Below are 16,835 nucleotides of genomic sequence, written 5' to 3'. Positions count from 1 at the left end.
CCTCACAACAAACCTGTGAGGTAGGTTAGGCTGAGCGTGTGTGACTGGCCCAAAATCAGCCAGTGGACTTCCATAGCAAAGTGGGAATTCAAACCTGAGTCTTCCAGATCCTAGTCTGAAACTCTAACCACTACTCTGGCTTTGTTGGTGGATGCTGTTGAAGAGTAGCAAGTAGTCAGACCTGGGTAAGTCATGTAAGTCACATGGCAGCAAGTTGCCTGGTGGCTGCTTTCTGGCTTGGCCTCAATAAATTCTTCTTCAAATGCCAAAGCACCTCTGGAAAGGGCCTCCTGCCTTTTACTGACAGAAATCAAGGCTTGAAGGCTGGCAATATTGTTGTGGTTCCCTAGCAATGGCCACTGAGAGCATTCATTTCTTAAAGCAATCAATGGGCCAGTTAACTCTGCTGGGAGGGACTACACTTTTTAAAAGCTTAGAAGTGCTGTAAGAGCTGAAGGACCGTGGAGGATTAATGCTTCACAGAAACAGAGAGCCTTGAGTGACAGGCTACTCCAAGGATTGGGTAGCATGAATTCAACAGAGAAAGACTTTTGAACTGGATGCTGGGGAGAAGGGAGTCTGATTTCAGCCCCAGCTGAGAGGAGTCGAGTACTGACAGTTTCAAGATTCAGCCCTGACTGACAGCAGTTTAACACAGACAGGAGAACTGGGGGGAAACTGGCAAGGAAGTTTGGGAAATAGGTGCAGACTCCCATTTGGGCCAAAGAAAGGGGATAGATCTTCTAGTAAGAGATTTCCCTACCCAGTCAAACAGAGAGTTAGCTCTCACGAGTGAAGAGATCCCTGGTCTGGTGTGATTAGAAACTACTTGTGGAGACTTTAGGGATTAGTTAAAAACTGAAGACGAGTACTGGTGTTTTAAGAGAAGAGGTTTGGGTACTGGAAAGAGTGTACCAGCCTTCTGGAAACCAAACTGAGTAAGAGAATACTTAAAGAAAATGTACTAGAATATTTGGGAAAACATTGGAACAAAAGCCCCTCAACACAAAGATTTAAGTAACTGGGAGGATCTTAAGAAACTCTCATTAGTCTGTAACATTAGACCTTAAGTCTGTGCATGTACTGATTTTACTTCAATTATCTATATTGAGTTACCTCAGAAATTTTCAACCCTTGATTTCAGCCGACCTTTTCCCTCTATGGTAAATAAAATACTTTGTTTTTAGAGGCTACTTTTAAAAGCCTCTAGTGCCATTTAAGTTGTTTAAGTCAAAGTGTGTGTGTGTGTGTCATACCTGCAATGTATTTTTTTAACATTTCAGATTTTTCTGTAAACCTGGAGTGTATTCCACATTTTTTCTTGTCTAGATATGGCTCCAGTCTCCAGATTTAAGTATCCACCAATTTTGCCATGTTGTGAATTAGATATATTGATACATTATATTTTGTATGTTCTCTGCAGAACACTTAAAGACACATTCTCAGAATAGACCTTTGCTGCAATACTAGTTTTCTCTCTTTTAATTATGGAATACCAGATGTTGTTGTTGGTATCTCAACTTTTCAGAAAGGTACTGAGCTACCATGAGGGCTATGGAAATTATAGTAGAAGTGCTCACATTCTGTCCTTCAGCAGATAACTTCATCTATTTTATGGACATACTACATAGATTAAGATCTGGTAGAAGAAATATCCTAAGTGAGCTATATCATGAATCATTGAAACATTCATTTTTAGGTCCAACTACAGAAGACCAATACTTTTCATCTTGAAAAAACAAAAGAAAGTGAAAAACAAGTAGTTATCAGTATCCAGTCTTTTTTCTTCTTTGAAGCTGAATTATTTCACAGATTGATAAATTCAAAAGCGAGTTAGAAAACACACATATATCTCAAATAAGGTGTATAATACCTCTCTGTAAGCATAACGCTCTAACAAGTGCAAGTCATACACAAATGTTTTGCCTATAAGTAGAATGGGAGCTATTCACATCTCATTAATGTTGCCAAACAAGATTCTTACCCATAGCTTCCACTGTTGATCTGATTAATTAAATTGGGCCTCACAAGACATGTTTCATCTGAACACATCCAATGATTGTTTATGCACTTGCTGAAATGAATAAAGCAGAGAATTAAATTGATGGAGATAATCATGCCAAACAAACAGAGCTTGTTCGTGGCCCTGAAATTATCAACATGGTGTTTATTTTCATCAGCAGCCTTCTTCATATCATTACAAAACCATCCCTACCAGTACCACCAACAGCAGCATTTTTAGCATTGACCTGCACAAGTGGGAAAGGAAGGAGAGTGGAGAGGATGCTTGTTATTAGTTTGGGCTGATATATGAGCTGAAGCTGCTCCTAGAAACAGAGTCCTGGCCACTTACTATGTATACATTGGTAACCTTCAGGATGTACAACTACAATATGTTCTAGATCAGCTGCTGGCAAGGCTGTCAAACTTCCCTTTGTTTAGAACATGCTAGTGGGCGTGGCTCTTTTGGTTGTGGGAATAAGCCAGAGGGAGTAAATTGAATTTGCATTAATAGTGTTAACTAGGGATGTGCATAACAGAAAAAAAGAGCCGAAATTATACACAGAACTCTCTGGTTCAGCTCATTAAATCAGCTTCTGGAATGCTGAACCAAATCCAGGAAACTAAATTGTTATGAGTCTCTCCCAACAAAAAGTTTGCGTGTTTCATTCCTTTCCTTCCAGCTGCAGGCATGCACTAGGCTCACTTGTTTTCCTGAACAGTGCCAATCGGATCCCAAGGGGAGAGGGACCTTACATTATTAATTAACTCTGTTGGCTGGGAGGGGGAATGAGACCAATGTGTGTAGCCTGAGTGCATCTCCCCACCCACACCCACCCCATAGCTACCTGGGAAATGAGTCTTTCTCTCTGCTAATCCAGTCTTCGCAAGGGGAGACCCTTCCCTTCCTATCAGCTTTAGAAATGTTTGGAAGGGAGACATTGATTATAGGCTACAATTCGAAAGACACTTCCCTGGGAGTAAGTACTATTTAATAACATAGGACTTACATGTGAGTAGACCTGCTGGGGTGCATCTTGGATTGTTTTGCATCACTACCCAGGCACTGATCTCCCCCCCCCCCCAAGTCAGGGCACTTGGAATCACTGTGGGGGGGGGGGAGTGGTCTGTTCAATCAATCAAACTTGATAAAAGCCCTGGGAGACTTCAATCATATACTGCAATTCTAAAGAGACTTCCCTGGGAGTAAGCACAATTAAATAATATGGAATTTACATCTGAGTAGGATTGTTTAGGATTCCTTCCATGGTCTTTCAGGGCTCTCTCTTTTTCTGAGTCAATTGACAAATATGTAACTCCTCCCTTTAAAAAACAATCCTGGCTGCCCCCACAGCAAAAGGAAAACTTAGACCTGTGGGGAGAGGGGGAAATTGAGCCAATCATTTTGTCTACCTGCCTGCACTTGGGCAATGGAGAAGATTGGCAGCAAGAATGCCCCCTATTTGCAGTGATACACTGAGTGTAAAAAGGAAGGATTTGGATTTGCCCCTCATTATGGGGGTGAAGCACAAGGAAATATGAAACCAACAGGCAACAGCAGAATGCAAAGGTAATAAATTATTGGCACTATAGAAAAAGAAAAAAGTGAATATGAAGCAGGCTTGTTTTTAAAGTTGCTGGACTGCACTGGGTAGGAGCACTGTCCTGCTTGGGAACTCCCAGCTACTCCACCCACAAACATTTGCCTTCTACAGGTCTGTTATGTGTGTGTTTGTTGTTGTACTTGAGGAAAAACTCAGCGGATCAATGGTTTAGACTAGGAGAGGGACTAATGGTTGATGGTGTTTTTGGTTAAGTGCAAAAACATCTGCCCCAGAGTGCCCCCCCCTTGAAAATGTAATTGCAGTGTGTAATTGCATATGTGTGGTCAACATGAATGCAATGGATTGAAATGGAAAAAAAAAACCCAAATGGATCAGTTCTGATCTGGCACCGGCCCAGCCAGAACAAACTAGTATTGGAACAGAATGATTCCTGAACCCCTGGACTGAAACTGAAATGGAAATTTTCTTAGTGAACATCCCTAGTCTTAACTTCATTCCACTTGGTTTCTAGGCACAATTGAATTGGCTGTTTTGGACATTTAAGGGGCTTCATTCTAGGGTGTTTCAGAAAATGCCTCCTCCTATATAAGTTTAACCCCTACCCCACCACCCTGGGAGCATTAGTAACCAGATGGCCCTTTGTATGCCAATATCATCTAATGATGTTAAGAACACAGTTGGGTGGTACAAGAGGTAAGGCAGGTGATAGCATTGTCTAGATGCACCCCCCCCCCTTCCAGTAGGTCACAAGACTACTTGGTCTTGGTTTTCAGGAAGCTGCTTTACCTCTTGTCTGGCTTAACTAGGGTCCTTTTTGCACTGGAACTTTAAAGCATTTCGGTATCTATTCTGCTTCCCATGTTTGCAGAAGGTTCACACTTGCAAGGTAGTCATGGGATGTGGAACCAATTTTTGTTTGCGGTATCCCCAATGTTTCCCCCTGCAGACATACCACGATTTTATTTTGAAGGCGCTGCCAAGTTGCATCTGACCCAATTAATGCCAGTGCAAACTCTATACTCCTCTTCTGCGTCTCTTCTCCCCTCTCCTTTTCCCCAGGAGCTGATTGGTCTGTGCAGAAGTAACCACTCTCACCCTCCTCAGCTCTCAGAACTCTTTTCCCACCATTTTTATCAGTAAAGCAAGGTAACAACCGTAAGGCTGCTTCTCCATTGGCTTCCTTCCTCCCAGATATGCAGGCACTCTCTTATTTATTTTTTTAAAACTAGGAATGATTCCTAATGTTGCAGCTTATTCCCTGCTGGCTTTAAAATCCAAGGAAGGGTTAAAGAGCTGCTTTTCCCTTCCTCCCTGGGGTATGCGTACACTCTCTTTTTTTCCAAAGGCAAGAATAGGTTGTAACATTGAAACAATTGTAACATTACTGCGCATTGCTCCTGGCTTTAAAAGCCAGGAAAGGATTAAATGGCTGCTTTTCCCTCCCAGGCATGTTTCAGGCTTTGCCAAAGACAAAACAAACAAACAAAAAACAAGCATTTTGCACAGCCCTTTGGAAACACAGCGGCAGGGAAGCTGCCAGGTGGGGATGAAACAGTAGCATTTAACTCTTTCCTGGCTTGGCTTTTAAAAAAAGAGAGAATAGAACAAGCATGAAAACTACATGTTTTCCCCCAGAACACCACCAGTTGCCTTTCCAGTGGGCAGGGGACAGCCTAATCATCAAATGGGGATGGGTGGGTCCCATCATTGCAACGTGACTACACCTGCTCAAAGTTAAAGAAAAAGAAGTGTGAGGTAAATTGCAAAGTCCCCAAAGCCCGAAACTGCACCAAGGCTTCAAAGCTTGTCTAAATGAAAAACAAGACACCAAATCAAAACTGCCTCGGACAGTGTGGAATGTGGGAGTGCCGTGCCGAAGCCATTGCAGTAAATACTCATAAATGGCAGTTTAAACCATAAGTGCAAAAAGGACCTAGGTTTCAATGCAATCTACTACTATTATGAATCTAAAATTGTTTCCTACATTGATGTCTATTTTGATTGAGTTATATTGTATTATGACAGTTAGATCTGCCTGAACTTTTTTTTGCATAGGCCAGCCGGGAGATTTTTAATTTTAATTTATTTACTTCATCAATATTCTGCTTTTTAACCTTTGTTAAATACATAAAGATAAAATCTAGGATTCAAGAAACAAAACTGTAATAAAAGTCTGATTAGATGATACAAGAAATGCAAGTTGAAACCCCAACCTGACCAGACTCTCACTTTAAAATGGAGGAGGGAGAGCATCATTACTACTTCCCTTCCACCTGCCACTCTTTTGCCAGCAGAAATTGACTGCAGGAGTTGGGCTTGTCGTATTGCCAGTTCCACGTGTCTCATATTTAATGTATAGTCTAATCAGACCTTAAACTGACCATCCATTGATGGTGTTTGTTTACTCAGGATGCCAATGGTGATAAACCCCTAATCAATATTCTATTCAAAACAGTGCCGTGGATTTCATTAAGCAATTGTTAATGAGCTCTTTCCTTTAGGCTGGCTAGCAAGTTTCCCTATGCTTATCTTGCAAGGAGAATAACTGAAGGAAAGGAAGCTATGCCAAATACTCAAATCAGCAGCATATACTGTTTGCCAAGAAAATGCACAAAATTACTTCGGCACAGAGCAATCCAGCATCCCTTCAAATCCTCATCATCCACTTAGACTAGAGTAAATATTTGATGATGCAAGGAGCAGAATCCCCAACCTAAGCAACACCAGCTCAGATTAAAAGCGACCTGAGGATTGGTCAGCAGAGGTATGCACGTGCATGTGTATGCAGAAGTCATGGGCACCCCTCGCTTAGCCAGTAGACAATTGAGCTGGCAATCTCTGTAAGTATGTATCTGTCATTCATTCAAGTCATTATTAGAGTCATCTGCCAAGCTTCTTTAAACTGAAGAAGTTTCCTTTGTTTCTCTCTTGGCTATTACCAGGAGTTGCAGTTGTCTTTAAAGATTGCCCCTTCTCCATAACGGTGACCACCTTTGGTACAACCTGCCAACGTAACACATATATGTGTGAACAGGAGGTAATAATAAGCTTGCTATGAGCAACTATAAAAATATGCCTAAAGACAGAGGAAACATTTTTTAAAATCTTGTTTGTGCCTAAGTAGTGCACCGTTCAGTGATTTTTAAAATTTGCGGTTTTCAAAATAAATGCCCTAAACGGTCCTTGTAATTACTGTTTTCCAGTTAGTCTTCTTCCAGTATAATTATTCACATTTCTACAAAGCTTTAATGATTCCTTGTTTGTTTGCTTGAAGTGTTTATGCTCTGTACTTCAACTTACATAGAGCATTCAAGCATCATTAGATCTGAAAAAAAATTGAATGAAGCAAATATATAAAATTAGCAACACTTTAGCTCTGACTTACAGTCTCATCCTAGCAGAGTTACATCCTTCCATTGACGCTTATAGGGATGTAATTCCACCTAGGTTATCTCTCTAAGTCCCACCGAAAGTCACTTAGGGTAGTCATGACAAACTTGCTCCATTAGTTTCCACAGGCATGCACGATGTAATCCAAAGCATGTTTACTTAGAACTAGGTTCCCCTGAGTTTAATGTGACATGCAGTGCCATCCTAAGCAGAGTTACATGCTTCTGAGTCCATTAAAGTCAATGGATTTAGAAGGGTGTAAGTCTGTTTAGGACTGCATTGCGAATCCCTAGAAAATGTGCTTAGGTTTGCATCCCGTGACCTGACTTCAATAGGATACTGGTGAAGCCAAAGCACCTACCTTGCCCAGCAACTGGACTATGCATGCTTATTTAGCACACTGGTATATCACCCTCTGGTTTTCTTAGTAAGCATATGAAGCTGCTTCCCATGAGTGGCGGCTCAGTTTATAGAAAGCAGGCAATATGAGTGTCAAGTCCCACAAACGAGCTCTTTCGTATCACCAGTATCATATTGACAATCTGACCTCACTCACAGTTAATTTTAGTTGGTTTGATGCTACAGTTTTTTTGTTTATTTATTACAGTTGAATCCTGGTTTTCTTCAATCATGGAATTCAAAGAGAAGTATATAAGGTTCTCAGGTGGTATTGTCAAGACCCATCCCCTTCTTAGCTGCATCAAGGTTGGTGTGCATTCCATGGGAGCATAAAACACCTAAAGCGAGTTCCTTGTTGTACAGAATTACAATTGCAACAATATTACAAATATGTCATGTAGTGGGAAATACCCCATTTTTAGAAGGAGAAACCAGTTTCATTGTGAGAACATAGTCTATAGTCACATATTCGATATCTTTAGCAAATTGTATACAGAAGTTCATAAAACCAACCTCCATGAAGAAAAGAAGGCGGGGAGGGAAAGTTGCTCATTGGATTCTACAACCGATAGCCTAGATGTGAGTTGTCCTGACACGCACCAACTCTAATTAGAGAAACTTCATCATTGGTTACAATTAAGCACCCTCCACTGGCTTTTTTTGGCAAAGAGGACTTTTTGCCAGCGAAGTGAGATGATGGTGTTTTGCAGCTATTTAACTGTAATGAGCCAAATTCAATTTGTACTTTACAGGGATCACCATTCCTTGGGAAAGTACTAAATGAAAGGAAAAGTCGGATTGTGAAAATGTTTCCTGCTAACTTTTTTTTAATGCTCTTAATGATCTTCCAATTTGAACTCTGCACCTCAGGTATTTAAAGGGAAACTTGTACCATAGAGATATAGAGATATTTTTAGTAGAGATTTAATAAGCTTAGAGAAAAGAGTATTAAGTGTGTGTTGAACAGGGTATATGAGATATTAAGTAATTAAGTAATAAAATAGACTAAGGGTTGGAAAACTGTTGGAAGTCAACTAAAAAGGGGGGAGGAAAGGGAGGGGGTTAGAAATAGACTTACAAGGGGGTAATGAATGTACTGAATGATATTATAATCTAATCCAATAAAAAAAACAATTTGAACTCTGCACCTCCAAGCTTCAAAAACTTTTTCCATGTCGCAACTCAAAGTTAAGATGTTAAAGCCAACTTCTTCACTGAAAATTAAACCTCACTGTTGAAACTGACAAGAAAGATACTAATGATTATTCCTCAGGTCTGATGCAAACACCTCTCTAATAACGGTGTTGAAGTGGAGATGCACCTCCAGATGGTGAAACTCTTTTCACCCTTCAAAGTGTCAAAAGTGCAGGAAAATGCTTTCAATACACACCACAATGGAGCAACTTTCAAATGAAGACTGTAATTGCAGCTTTGTACCATCACTGCATTTTTAAATTATTTTTTATTATTATTTAAGACATCTATTAGACAACTTTTTATCTAGAGGAGCTCAAGGTAGCTTTTTTTTTTTTGGTAACAGTAATGCTATTTAGTATATAAAATCTGAACGATAAGACAATTTTCTGATGACAATACAGCACTTGTTATAACTTTAAATTTTGATTATACTTAACTGTGTATTATAAACAGTAATACTTCTAATATCCGTAACGTAACAATATAAACTTGTAGTAATATAACTTTCTAATAACAGTAAAACTCTTCTATAACTCTAAACTTTGTTTATAACTAATTATTTGATATAAAATAGTAACACTCTATAATATAGGAACAATAACAATCCCTATTATCAATAAATTTCTGTTTAACTTGAATTCGATTAATAAGCCAAAAGGGGGAAAAAATAAAATAAAAAAAAAATGGAAGAAACTGAAACTTATCCTATATAACCCTCTATAATTCAAGAGATAAACTTCTCTCCTGAATTACTGGAAAATTCCAGAATATCTGGGTAATTCTAATTTGGAAGCTAATTATATTACTGTATCTTATAATCTGCCCCCCCCCCCGAACCCTTTGTTGATATTTTGATGCTATGAATGGCATTTGTTTCAGTCATTGGAATTAGAGCTTCTGTTATTTCTAATGCAGAGTTTGAGACTTTAGTTGTGCCTAATCGGTATCTTGCTTCCTTTTTGTGGAGTTGAAGGATATGATCTCTTTCTTTTGTTAGATATGTTGTCTAACTCCATAGGCAGTTCCAGGTTAATGCTCTGTAACAGGCATAATCCAGTCTCTTGGTCGTCTGCTGTGTAGGTCTCTCCTTGTTGTTTTACTTGGAGTTTAGTAAAGTTTATCCATCTATAGTTGATTTTAGCTTTCCTTAAGGCCTCCGTTACTGGTTTAAGTTCCTTTCTTTTATTTAAAATGTCCTTTGGCAGATCAGTTAACACCAGGATAGAAGCTCCTTTGTATGTAAACGTGTTTTGTGATCTTGCCACCTCCAAGATTTGTTTTCTTGTCCTCCAATCGACAAATGTCGCTACAACATCCCTGGGACTTCTCCTTTTGGGATGATTAGGGTAGCCAAGGCAATACGCTTTGGAAATTAGAGGGCTGATGCCCTCTTCTAATTGAAGGCATGTGGCTAGCCAGTTAGAGAGGAAAGAGATTAAATCTGCATTTATTATTTCAGATTCTTCAATCCCTCTAAATTTTAAGTTCTGCTGATGGTTTGCAAGTTCAAGGGTTTGAATTCTATTTTGCATGTGGTCATTCTCTTTTTGTAAGTCTTGCACATCTCTTTGCAAGGCAATGCTAAGATCCATTGCATTTTCAGCTTTTAGCCCTGCTTTGTTAATGTCTATTTTAATTTCTGCAATTTGCTCTGTTAAATTGGAAATTTTTTGAAGGATATTAGACTCCATAGCTTGAAGTAAGGCTGGTAAGCTTAAGTCTGATGAAGAGTTACTTACTCTGCTTTCCTCGGCAGCCATTTTGAGTGTGTCTTTTTCAGCTCTGATTTCTACTGCTGGTGTTTGGGAGACCAGGAAAAAATCTTGAAGCTTTTTAGCAGCCTTACTGTTTGCTTTCTTCTTTTCTGTTGTTTGTTTGTTCATAGCATTCATTTTACAGTTGTTAGGTTGTTTAAAGGGCTCAGGGTGAGACAGAGCTCAGCTTTAGGCAGCCATTTGCTTTTAGGTAGCTTAAAATTTAAACTAAAAACAAATATAAAATTACATTTAAAACACACATTAAAAACTACCCATACATGAAAAAGTGGCTATGCGGAAGCCAACCTAAATTTTCAAAAGTCTTCAACTGCCTCCTGTAGATAGAGTGTGAGGGGGCCAGCGCACCTCCCTGGAAAGGTTGTTCCATAATCATAGGGCTGCCACTGGAAAGGCCCTCTCTTGCAAACCCACTAGGTGAGCTTCTTTACTTGACAAGACAGTCAAGAGGGCTTCTCCTGGTGATCTTTGCTCCCAAGCAGGAATGTATGGGAGAAGTCAGATACCCTGGTCAAAAGCCAGGCAGGGCTTTGAAGGACAGAACCAACACCTTGAATTGGGCTCAGGGGTGAATTGGTAGCCAGTATAATTGCTGTAATATCTGTATTCTCCTCAACCAGCAGTCTAGCCAGAGCATTCTGCACTGACTGCAGCTTCCAAGCACTCTTCAAGGGTAGTTTCAAGTAGAGTGCATTGCAATAATCCAGGCAAGATGCAATTAAGGAATGGATCACTGAGGTTTGATCTAACTAAACCATAAACTGGCACAGCTGACACACCAGCCAAAGCTGGGCAAATGCAGTCCAAACCACCACAACCCTCTGACTTGCTAAGGTGACTGCTGTGCAAGTAGTACTCTTAAACTGCAAACTTGACTTTTCAAGGGGGAGCGTAGTCCAGTCCAAGACTAGAGAGATCTCACATCACAGGTCAGCCTTTGTACTAACCCAGAGAACCTTTGTCTTGTCAGGGTTAAGCTTTAGCTTGTTCACCCTCATTCAGTCCATTACTGACTTCAGTGTCAGTAGCATCCTCAAAATTAAATGGAAATGAAAGGTAGAGCTAGGAATTATCTGCCTATTAGTGACATTACAGCCCAAACTTCCTGATGACCTCTCCCAGAGATTCATGTAAATATTAAATAGCATGGGGGATAACATAAAGCTCTGTCAAACTTCATAGACCAATGGCCATGAAGCATACCAGGAGTCCAATACCACCTTCTGAGACCGATCACCCAGATAGGATTTGTACTACTATAACATGGTGCCCCTTGGTCCCAGAGCCGAGAGGCGACTCAGTAGGATATCATGGTCAATGGTGTCGAAGGCTGTGAGATCCAGCAGGACTAGCAGGGTCACATTCCCCCTGTCTAGTTCTCAGAGACCAAAGCTCTGTTCCAAATTCCAGCCTGACACTGGAGTGAAATGGGTGTAGGAAATCAGTTTCTTCCAAGAGCCACTGGAGCTGAGAAACAATCACCTGTTCTAACACTTTGCTCAAGAATGGTAGATTGAAGACTGGCCAGAGGTTCTCCAACACAGTAGGGCTCAGGGAAGGTTTTTTCAGCACTCCTTGAGCATGGCAGGCACAATTCCTGCTTACAAAGAAGCACTTATCATTCCCCTTATCCTGTTGGCCAGTCCCCCTCTGTCAGCTTTTATCAGCCAGGATGGGCAAGGGTCGAAAACACAGGGGGTAGGTCTCACCCCTGCAGGGATCTTGTCCACATCCTTGGGCTCCAGTAGCTGAAAGGTAGCCATATAAATGGGACAAGCAGATGCCAGAAGTGCATCTAACTCAGAGTGAGTCTTGGAGATTTTGTTTGCAAAGCAAGTAGCAAATTGATCACAGCGGGCTGCCATGTGGTCACAGTCCAATTCCATGGGGCCATGAAGTAAAATCCCTCGAACCACACAAAGCAACCACACAAAGCAACTCAACTGGCCGATTACATGCAGATGCAATAGCGGTTGAGAAATATTGCCTTTTCTCGACCATCACCACCATAGAATAGGCTCTAATATGGGCTCTATGCTGTGTTCAATCAGTCTTGCTCAGAGTTTTCTGCCAGTGGTGCTCTAGCCATCATCCTTCCCATTTCATCACCATCAGTTTCCCCTTGAACCAGGGAGACAGCTTGGCTCTCTCTGGGAGAGGGAAGGGTGCTTAGGGGCAATTGTGTCAATAGCCTAGGCCATTTCCCTATTCCAGAGAACATCAGGGCGTTGACAGAATCATCAGTAGCCAAGGTGGGGAAATCCCAAGCTCAAACTGGAATCTATCAGGATACATCAGGCATCTGGGGCAGACTGGGGCAGACTGGCTTACTGGGTTCATTACCCCTGCGGTGGGAAGAGGAAGCCGCAAGTCTAAACTTTATCAGGGAATGATCTGACCATGGTAAGGGAGTAAATTTTACCTCCCCCACCTCCAGACCACCCTCCCCATCTGTATAATAGACCCAATTAGATGTGTGTCCCACTAAGTGCATGGACCAATAATTACTTGGGACAGTCACGTAGCCATCATGGAGGCCACGAAATCCTGAGTTACTCCTGACAACTTGGTCTTGGCACGGATGTTAAAGTCACCCAGGACCGTAAGTCCCAGTGTCTCCACCCACACTCCCAAGACCAGCTCAGCCAGCACCAGAAGAGAAATGACTGGGCAGTGGGATGAATAGTACACCAGCAGAATCCCTACTCTGTCCTGGTCCCCCACCCTCAGAAGTACACTCAAAACTGGTGGAGTGTGAGGAGATAATAGATATATTGACAGATGGATAGAATCATGTTAGACCACCTCCCTATCTCCGTGGCTTAGCCTGCTACATAAAGAAACCCGAAGGGCAGAGCTGGGTCAAATTTATACCCCCAGTCTCATCTAGCCAAGTCTCCATAATAAAAAGTATTAGATTTTTAACTAAATCTAACAATTTGATTTGGGCACTAATCAATTTTGGTTAGTGGCTGGCACTGATTCCAGGAAGACCACAGGAAAAAAAAGAGATCTATGAGTGGAAGACCAACGAGGAGTCGGGCAGAAGGAGGAACCCCCCCATCCCCCTCCTTAAGGGAGCTCAGGTATCCCTGATTGTATATTTCCCTTCCCTTGCTCCCTATTTCCCTATTTACCCAGCTCATCCTGACTCCTGGCCAACTTTCCATTTTATTCCTCTCCCACCACCCACCTCCCCTAATTTTGCTCCCCACACATTCATCCATCTGATAGTCCCTTTCCAGCTTCTTCCCATCAAACTTTCCTTTTTATCCTCTCTTCTTCATCTGTCCAATTGCCCATCCCCCCGCAGCCATCCACATAATCACATATTTCTCTCCCATTTCAGCCCTCTCTCCACACCTTCCTTCCCCAGTACAATCATCTACCTTTCCCTCCTTTTTTTCTTCCTTTTCCTCTAGCATTTTCTTGAGTTGAAGTTTGTGCATGAGCAGATTAGCTGTGTATTTAGTAAGCAATTTAGCCCACATTTTGTTTTATTTTCATATTTTTCTGCAAACAGATACCCTGGGTTGTTACACACACACCCCACGTATGTTTTGATCTGCCCAATGGGATCAGCCATCACTATTAAATATAGGATGCCATTTGCAGAGAGATATAGTTCAGTAAATAATCATTGTTTTATGTAAGAGAGGAATCTGGAAGCATTTTCCTGAAGCCAAATAGTTCAAAATTTACAGCAATTCAAGAAAATTCTTTTTAAAAACCATGCTAGAATCTAAAAAATAAATGCAACATAACAGAATGCATTTTTGCAGCTCGGAAATTATTCCCTTTTGCAGCACTTAATTTCATGTTCCTATAACTATTTTAATACTAAATAGAAGCATTTAATACTGAATAGTAGCATTTGCTCCATAGTTTTAAAGAGAAGATTTGTATCTCCTCAGTCTTGGACTAATGCAGTGGAGCCCTGTTTTGAATACTTACCCTCTTGCTGTAATGGGCGTGTCCTTATGTTTGCTGGTTGCGTGGTAGGGTGTCCAAAGCAGGTTACCCAAAAATCAGGGCAGCAGTCTATAGAAGCAGGAGAGCCTGAAGTACAGAAGGAATCACAGTAACATATGGCATTTCTTGCATTATATTGAAAGTTGCAACCATCATCCCTGCCTGGGCAGCAGCCTCGTAGTCTACAGTAGCCTCCTCTGGATACTGCCCTTTCAGGTCTCCCTCTTGCAGAATTACTGCCATCTTCAGCAGGAGAGTCTTTTAGCAGAAAATTATTTCCGGCGACAAATTTCTCCTTTATGCAACCCACAATAGCAAAGTGACATAAGATCAAAATCCAGGTCTTCAACCACATTCTTGGATATACAGAGGATGACTTCCAGGTTTTCTATATGGGATTTTATGTATTATTGAATGGAAATTTTACAAAAATATGTATCTACAGTGTTCCTGCCGGAAGCCTTCATGATTCAGAAAGCAGTCTGAACAGAAACTGGAAAAAACATTCTCTGCTGTGGAAAACATTTCTACGTTAAACATTAGTCAGAGATGCTATAAAATGTCTTGTTTATGTAAGATGAAAAAAAATCCTCATAGGCTGTGAATACAAAGTACAAGCATGCTCTTAATGAAAATGAACAGAAATCTTTTAAAGCCATTGAAGCTAAACAACTCGGCTAATGTGAAGAGGGAATCATGATTCATCTTTCTGGGAACCATCCGGCTGATCACCACTGTACACAGAGGAATGGTTCCTACTTAGCACAAGTGGTGAGGGGTTTATAGAAACTGAGGGAGGGCATTTGGACAGATGGACAAAGGGAGGCAGAGAAGGAATATTGTGCAAGTGGCCAAAGGTAAAATCTTCCTTACCTACTTCAGCCAGTTCTGCCAGCAAAATCATTCCCCGAGGGTCAGTGGAAACAACATGGAAGTGCAGAACATGTGGGCGCTCAGGTCTGCAATGGGAGGAGGGAATCTGCCCGTATTCCTCTTGCTTTACTGCTGGTGAAAGTGGAAGACTTACGAATTATACCAGTCTTCTGCCCTTTTGCCCTTTCAAGTGCACATCTGGGGAAGATCAGTACTGGGGGCACTGATACTGTCACATCCCAAAATACTTATTCTTGGTAGGGGTTTTTTTTGTCAAGTTTTGTCTGTTGTTGCAGAACATGCAACTTAAGTCTGAAAGAAGAACATACTTTTGAGGATATCAATTTCCTGATCAGATCTGGCTGTGCAAATTTCTGAATTTAAAAATGTTCTCCAAAGAAGTAGGCTCATATCAATACAGAAAGCAACAAATGAACATATGGCATAATGTTTCCTTATTTTCTTCACTATTTTTTCCTTTTGTAACTAAGAATTTGAAGGTCAGACCTATCTAGACTTTTTGATTTTTGCCTCAAGCACCACCTTTCATATCAAATTGAAACATCACATCGGGACAAACTGAAGCTTTGGTCACTTGCCAAACCATTTGGAAGCATGCCAGGGCCACTACTGGATCTCAACTCCTATGCTTAGCAGCTGAAGCAACCCACACAAAACCTTGTAACAGCAATTTATTTTTTGCAACTACCAATACAGCATCATAAGATTTAGAGGTGTATCTGAGAAACCCTCATATGTCTCAGAGGATGCTGCAGCACAAGTCCAGATTGGGTACAGCAGTATCCAATCCAGTGTTTCCACTCCAGTATCTTTGCAAAGTTTTCACATATTTGTACATCGCCCCTCCATACAAATATCGAAGAGGCAACATGAAAAATAATAAAACACAACAGCAAGAATTTAATAAATATAAAACCAGTAGCAACTAAGATAAGACAGTAGCAATAAATTAACTGGGCAGCATCATATTAGAACAAAGAAGTTCAGCATTAAAGTAGTAAAATACTTTGGGGAGCAGCTAAATGAGTTGAAACAGCATCAGATTAAAATCATTAAAATGATAATCTTAAGAAGGAAACAGAACAATACCCAATTAACATATTTTGGCCTGCGGTTTGGCCAGTCAATTGATAAATTCACAGGAGGAGTAAAAAGAATGCAGCCCCTTCCTGGTAATACTTCCTATTTCAATGCCTCAGTATCATTTAAAGGGGATATACTGACTTCATCGGGGCTGCATGGTTGCAGTATGAAGAGAAATTTAGGATGAGGGCTGCTCTCAACCCTTAGATTCCCAGCAGCTATGGCTGCAGGTGATGTCCTCAGCAAAACTAAACATGGGGGATCGTTCGGATAGTGGCCAACTTATTCACTGCCCATCGCCGGCTTCACGAATCTGCACTTCAGCTGGGCAGCAGGTTTAACCCCAGCTGCTCTGTTGGGATTTTACGTTCAAAGGGGCCTGTAACAGAAAAACATGCAAGTACAGGCAAGAATGCCTCTCATGTCTGGGTCCCCACCCTTATGCACCCTTATGCAGCCTGCTCCAGATCCAAGCAAGGAGGAGGCAGCAGATGGTCGGGTGGAGGAGGGGGTCAGCAGGCAGCTAGAAAAGGGTCCCAACCCAGTAAGGCTGAAAGTA

General features: G+C 41.1%; 1 protein-coding gene across 3 annotated transcripts in view; it reads right to left on the bottom strand.

The window, feature by feature from the left end:
* The window catches only part of TINAG (tubulointerstitial nephritis antigen), a 44,724-nt gene extending 29,512 nt beyond the window's left edge, over positions 1–15,212 (bottom strand). For 2 of the 3 annotated variants that reach the window (XR_008597315.1, XM_054983170.1), the window contains exons 1-3: positions 14,282–14,776; positions 6,506–6,569; positions 1,985–2,074 (exon numbers count right to left, since the gene is read on the bottom strand). Coding sequence is in view for 2 of the 3 variants with exons in the window: in XM_054983170.1 (XP_054839145.1) it covers positions 1,985–2,074; positions 6,506–6,569; positions 14,282–14,654 (527 nt within the window). In the remaining variant the exon portion in view is untranslated. Of the gene's footprint in view, positions 1–1,984; positions 2,075–6,505; positions 6,570–14,281; positions 14,777–15,172 lie in introns of those variants that run through there. The other variant, XM_054983183.1, reaches the window with a different exon arrangement.
* Positions 15,213–16,835: the final 1,623 nt, after the last annotated feature.

Source organism: Eublepharis macularius, chromosome 1, assembly GCF_028583425.1.
Source record: "Eublepharis macularius isolate TG4126 chromosome 1, MPM_Emac_v1.0, whole genome shotgun sequence".
Classification (NCBI taxonomy): Eukaryota; Metazoa; Chordata; class Lepidosauria; order Squamata; family Eublepharidae; genus Eublepharis; species Eublepharis macularius.
The sequence above is the reverse complement of the archived record's forward strand: the minus strand, read 5'-3'. Positions and strand labels throughout refer to the sequence as shown.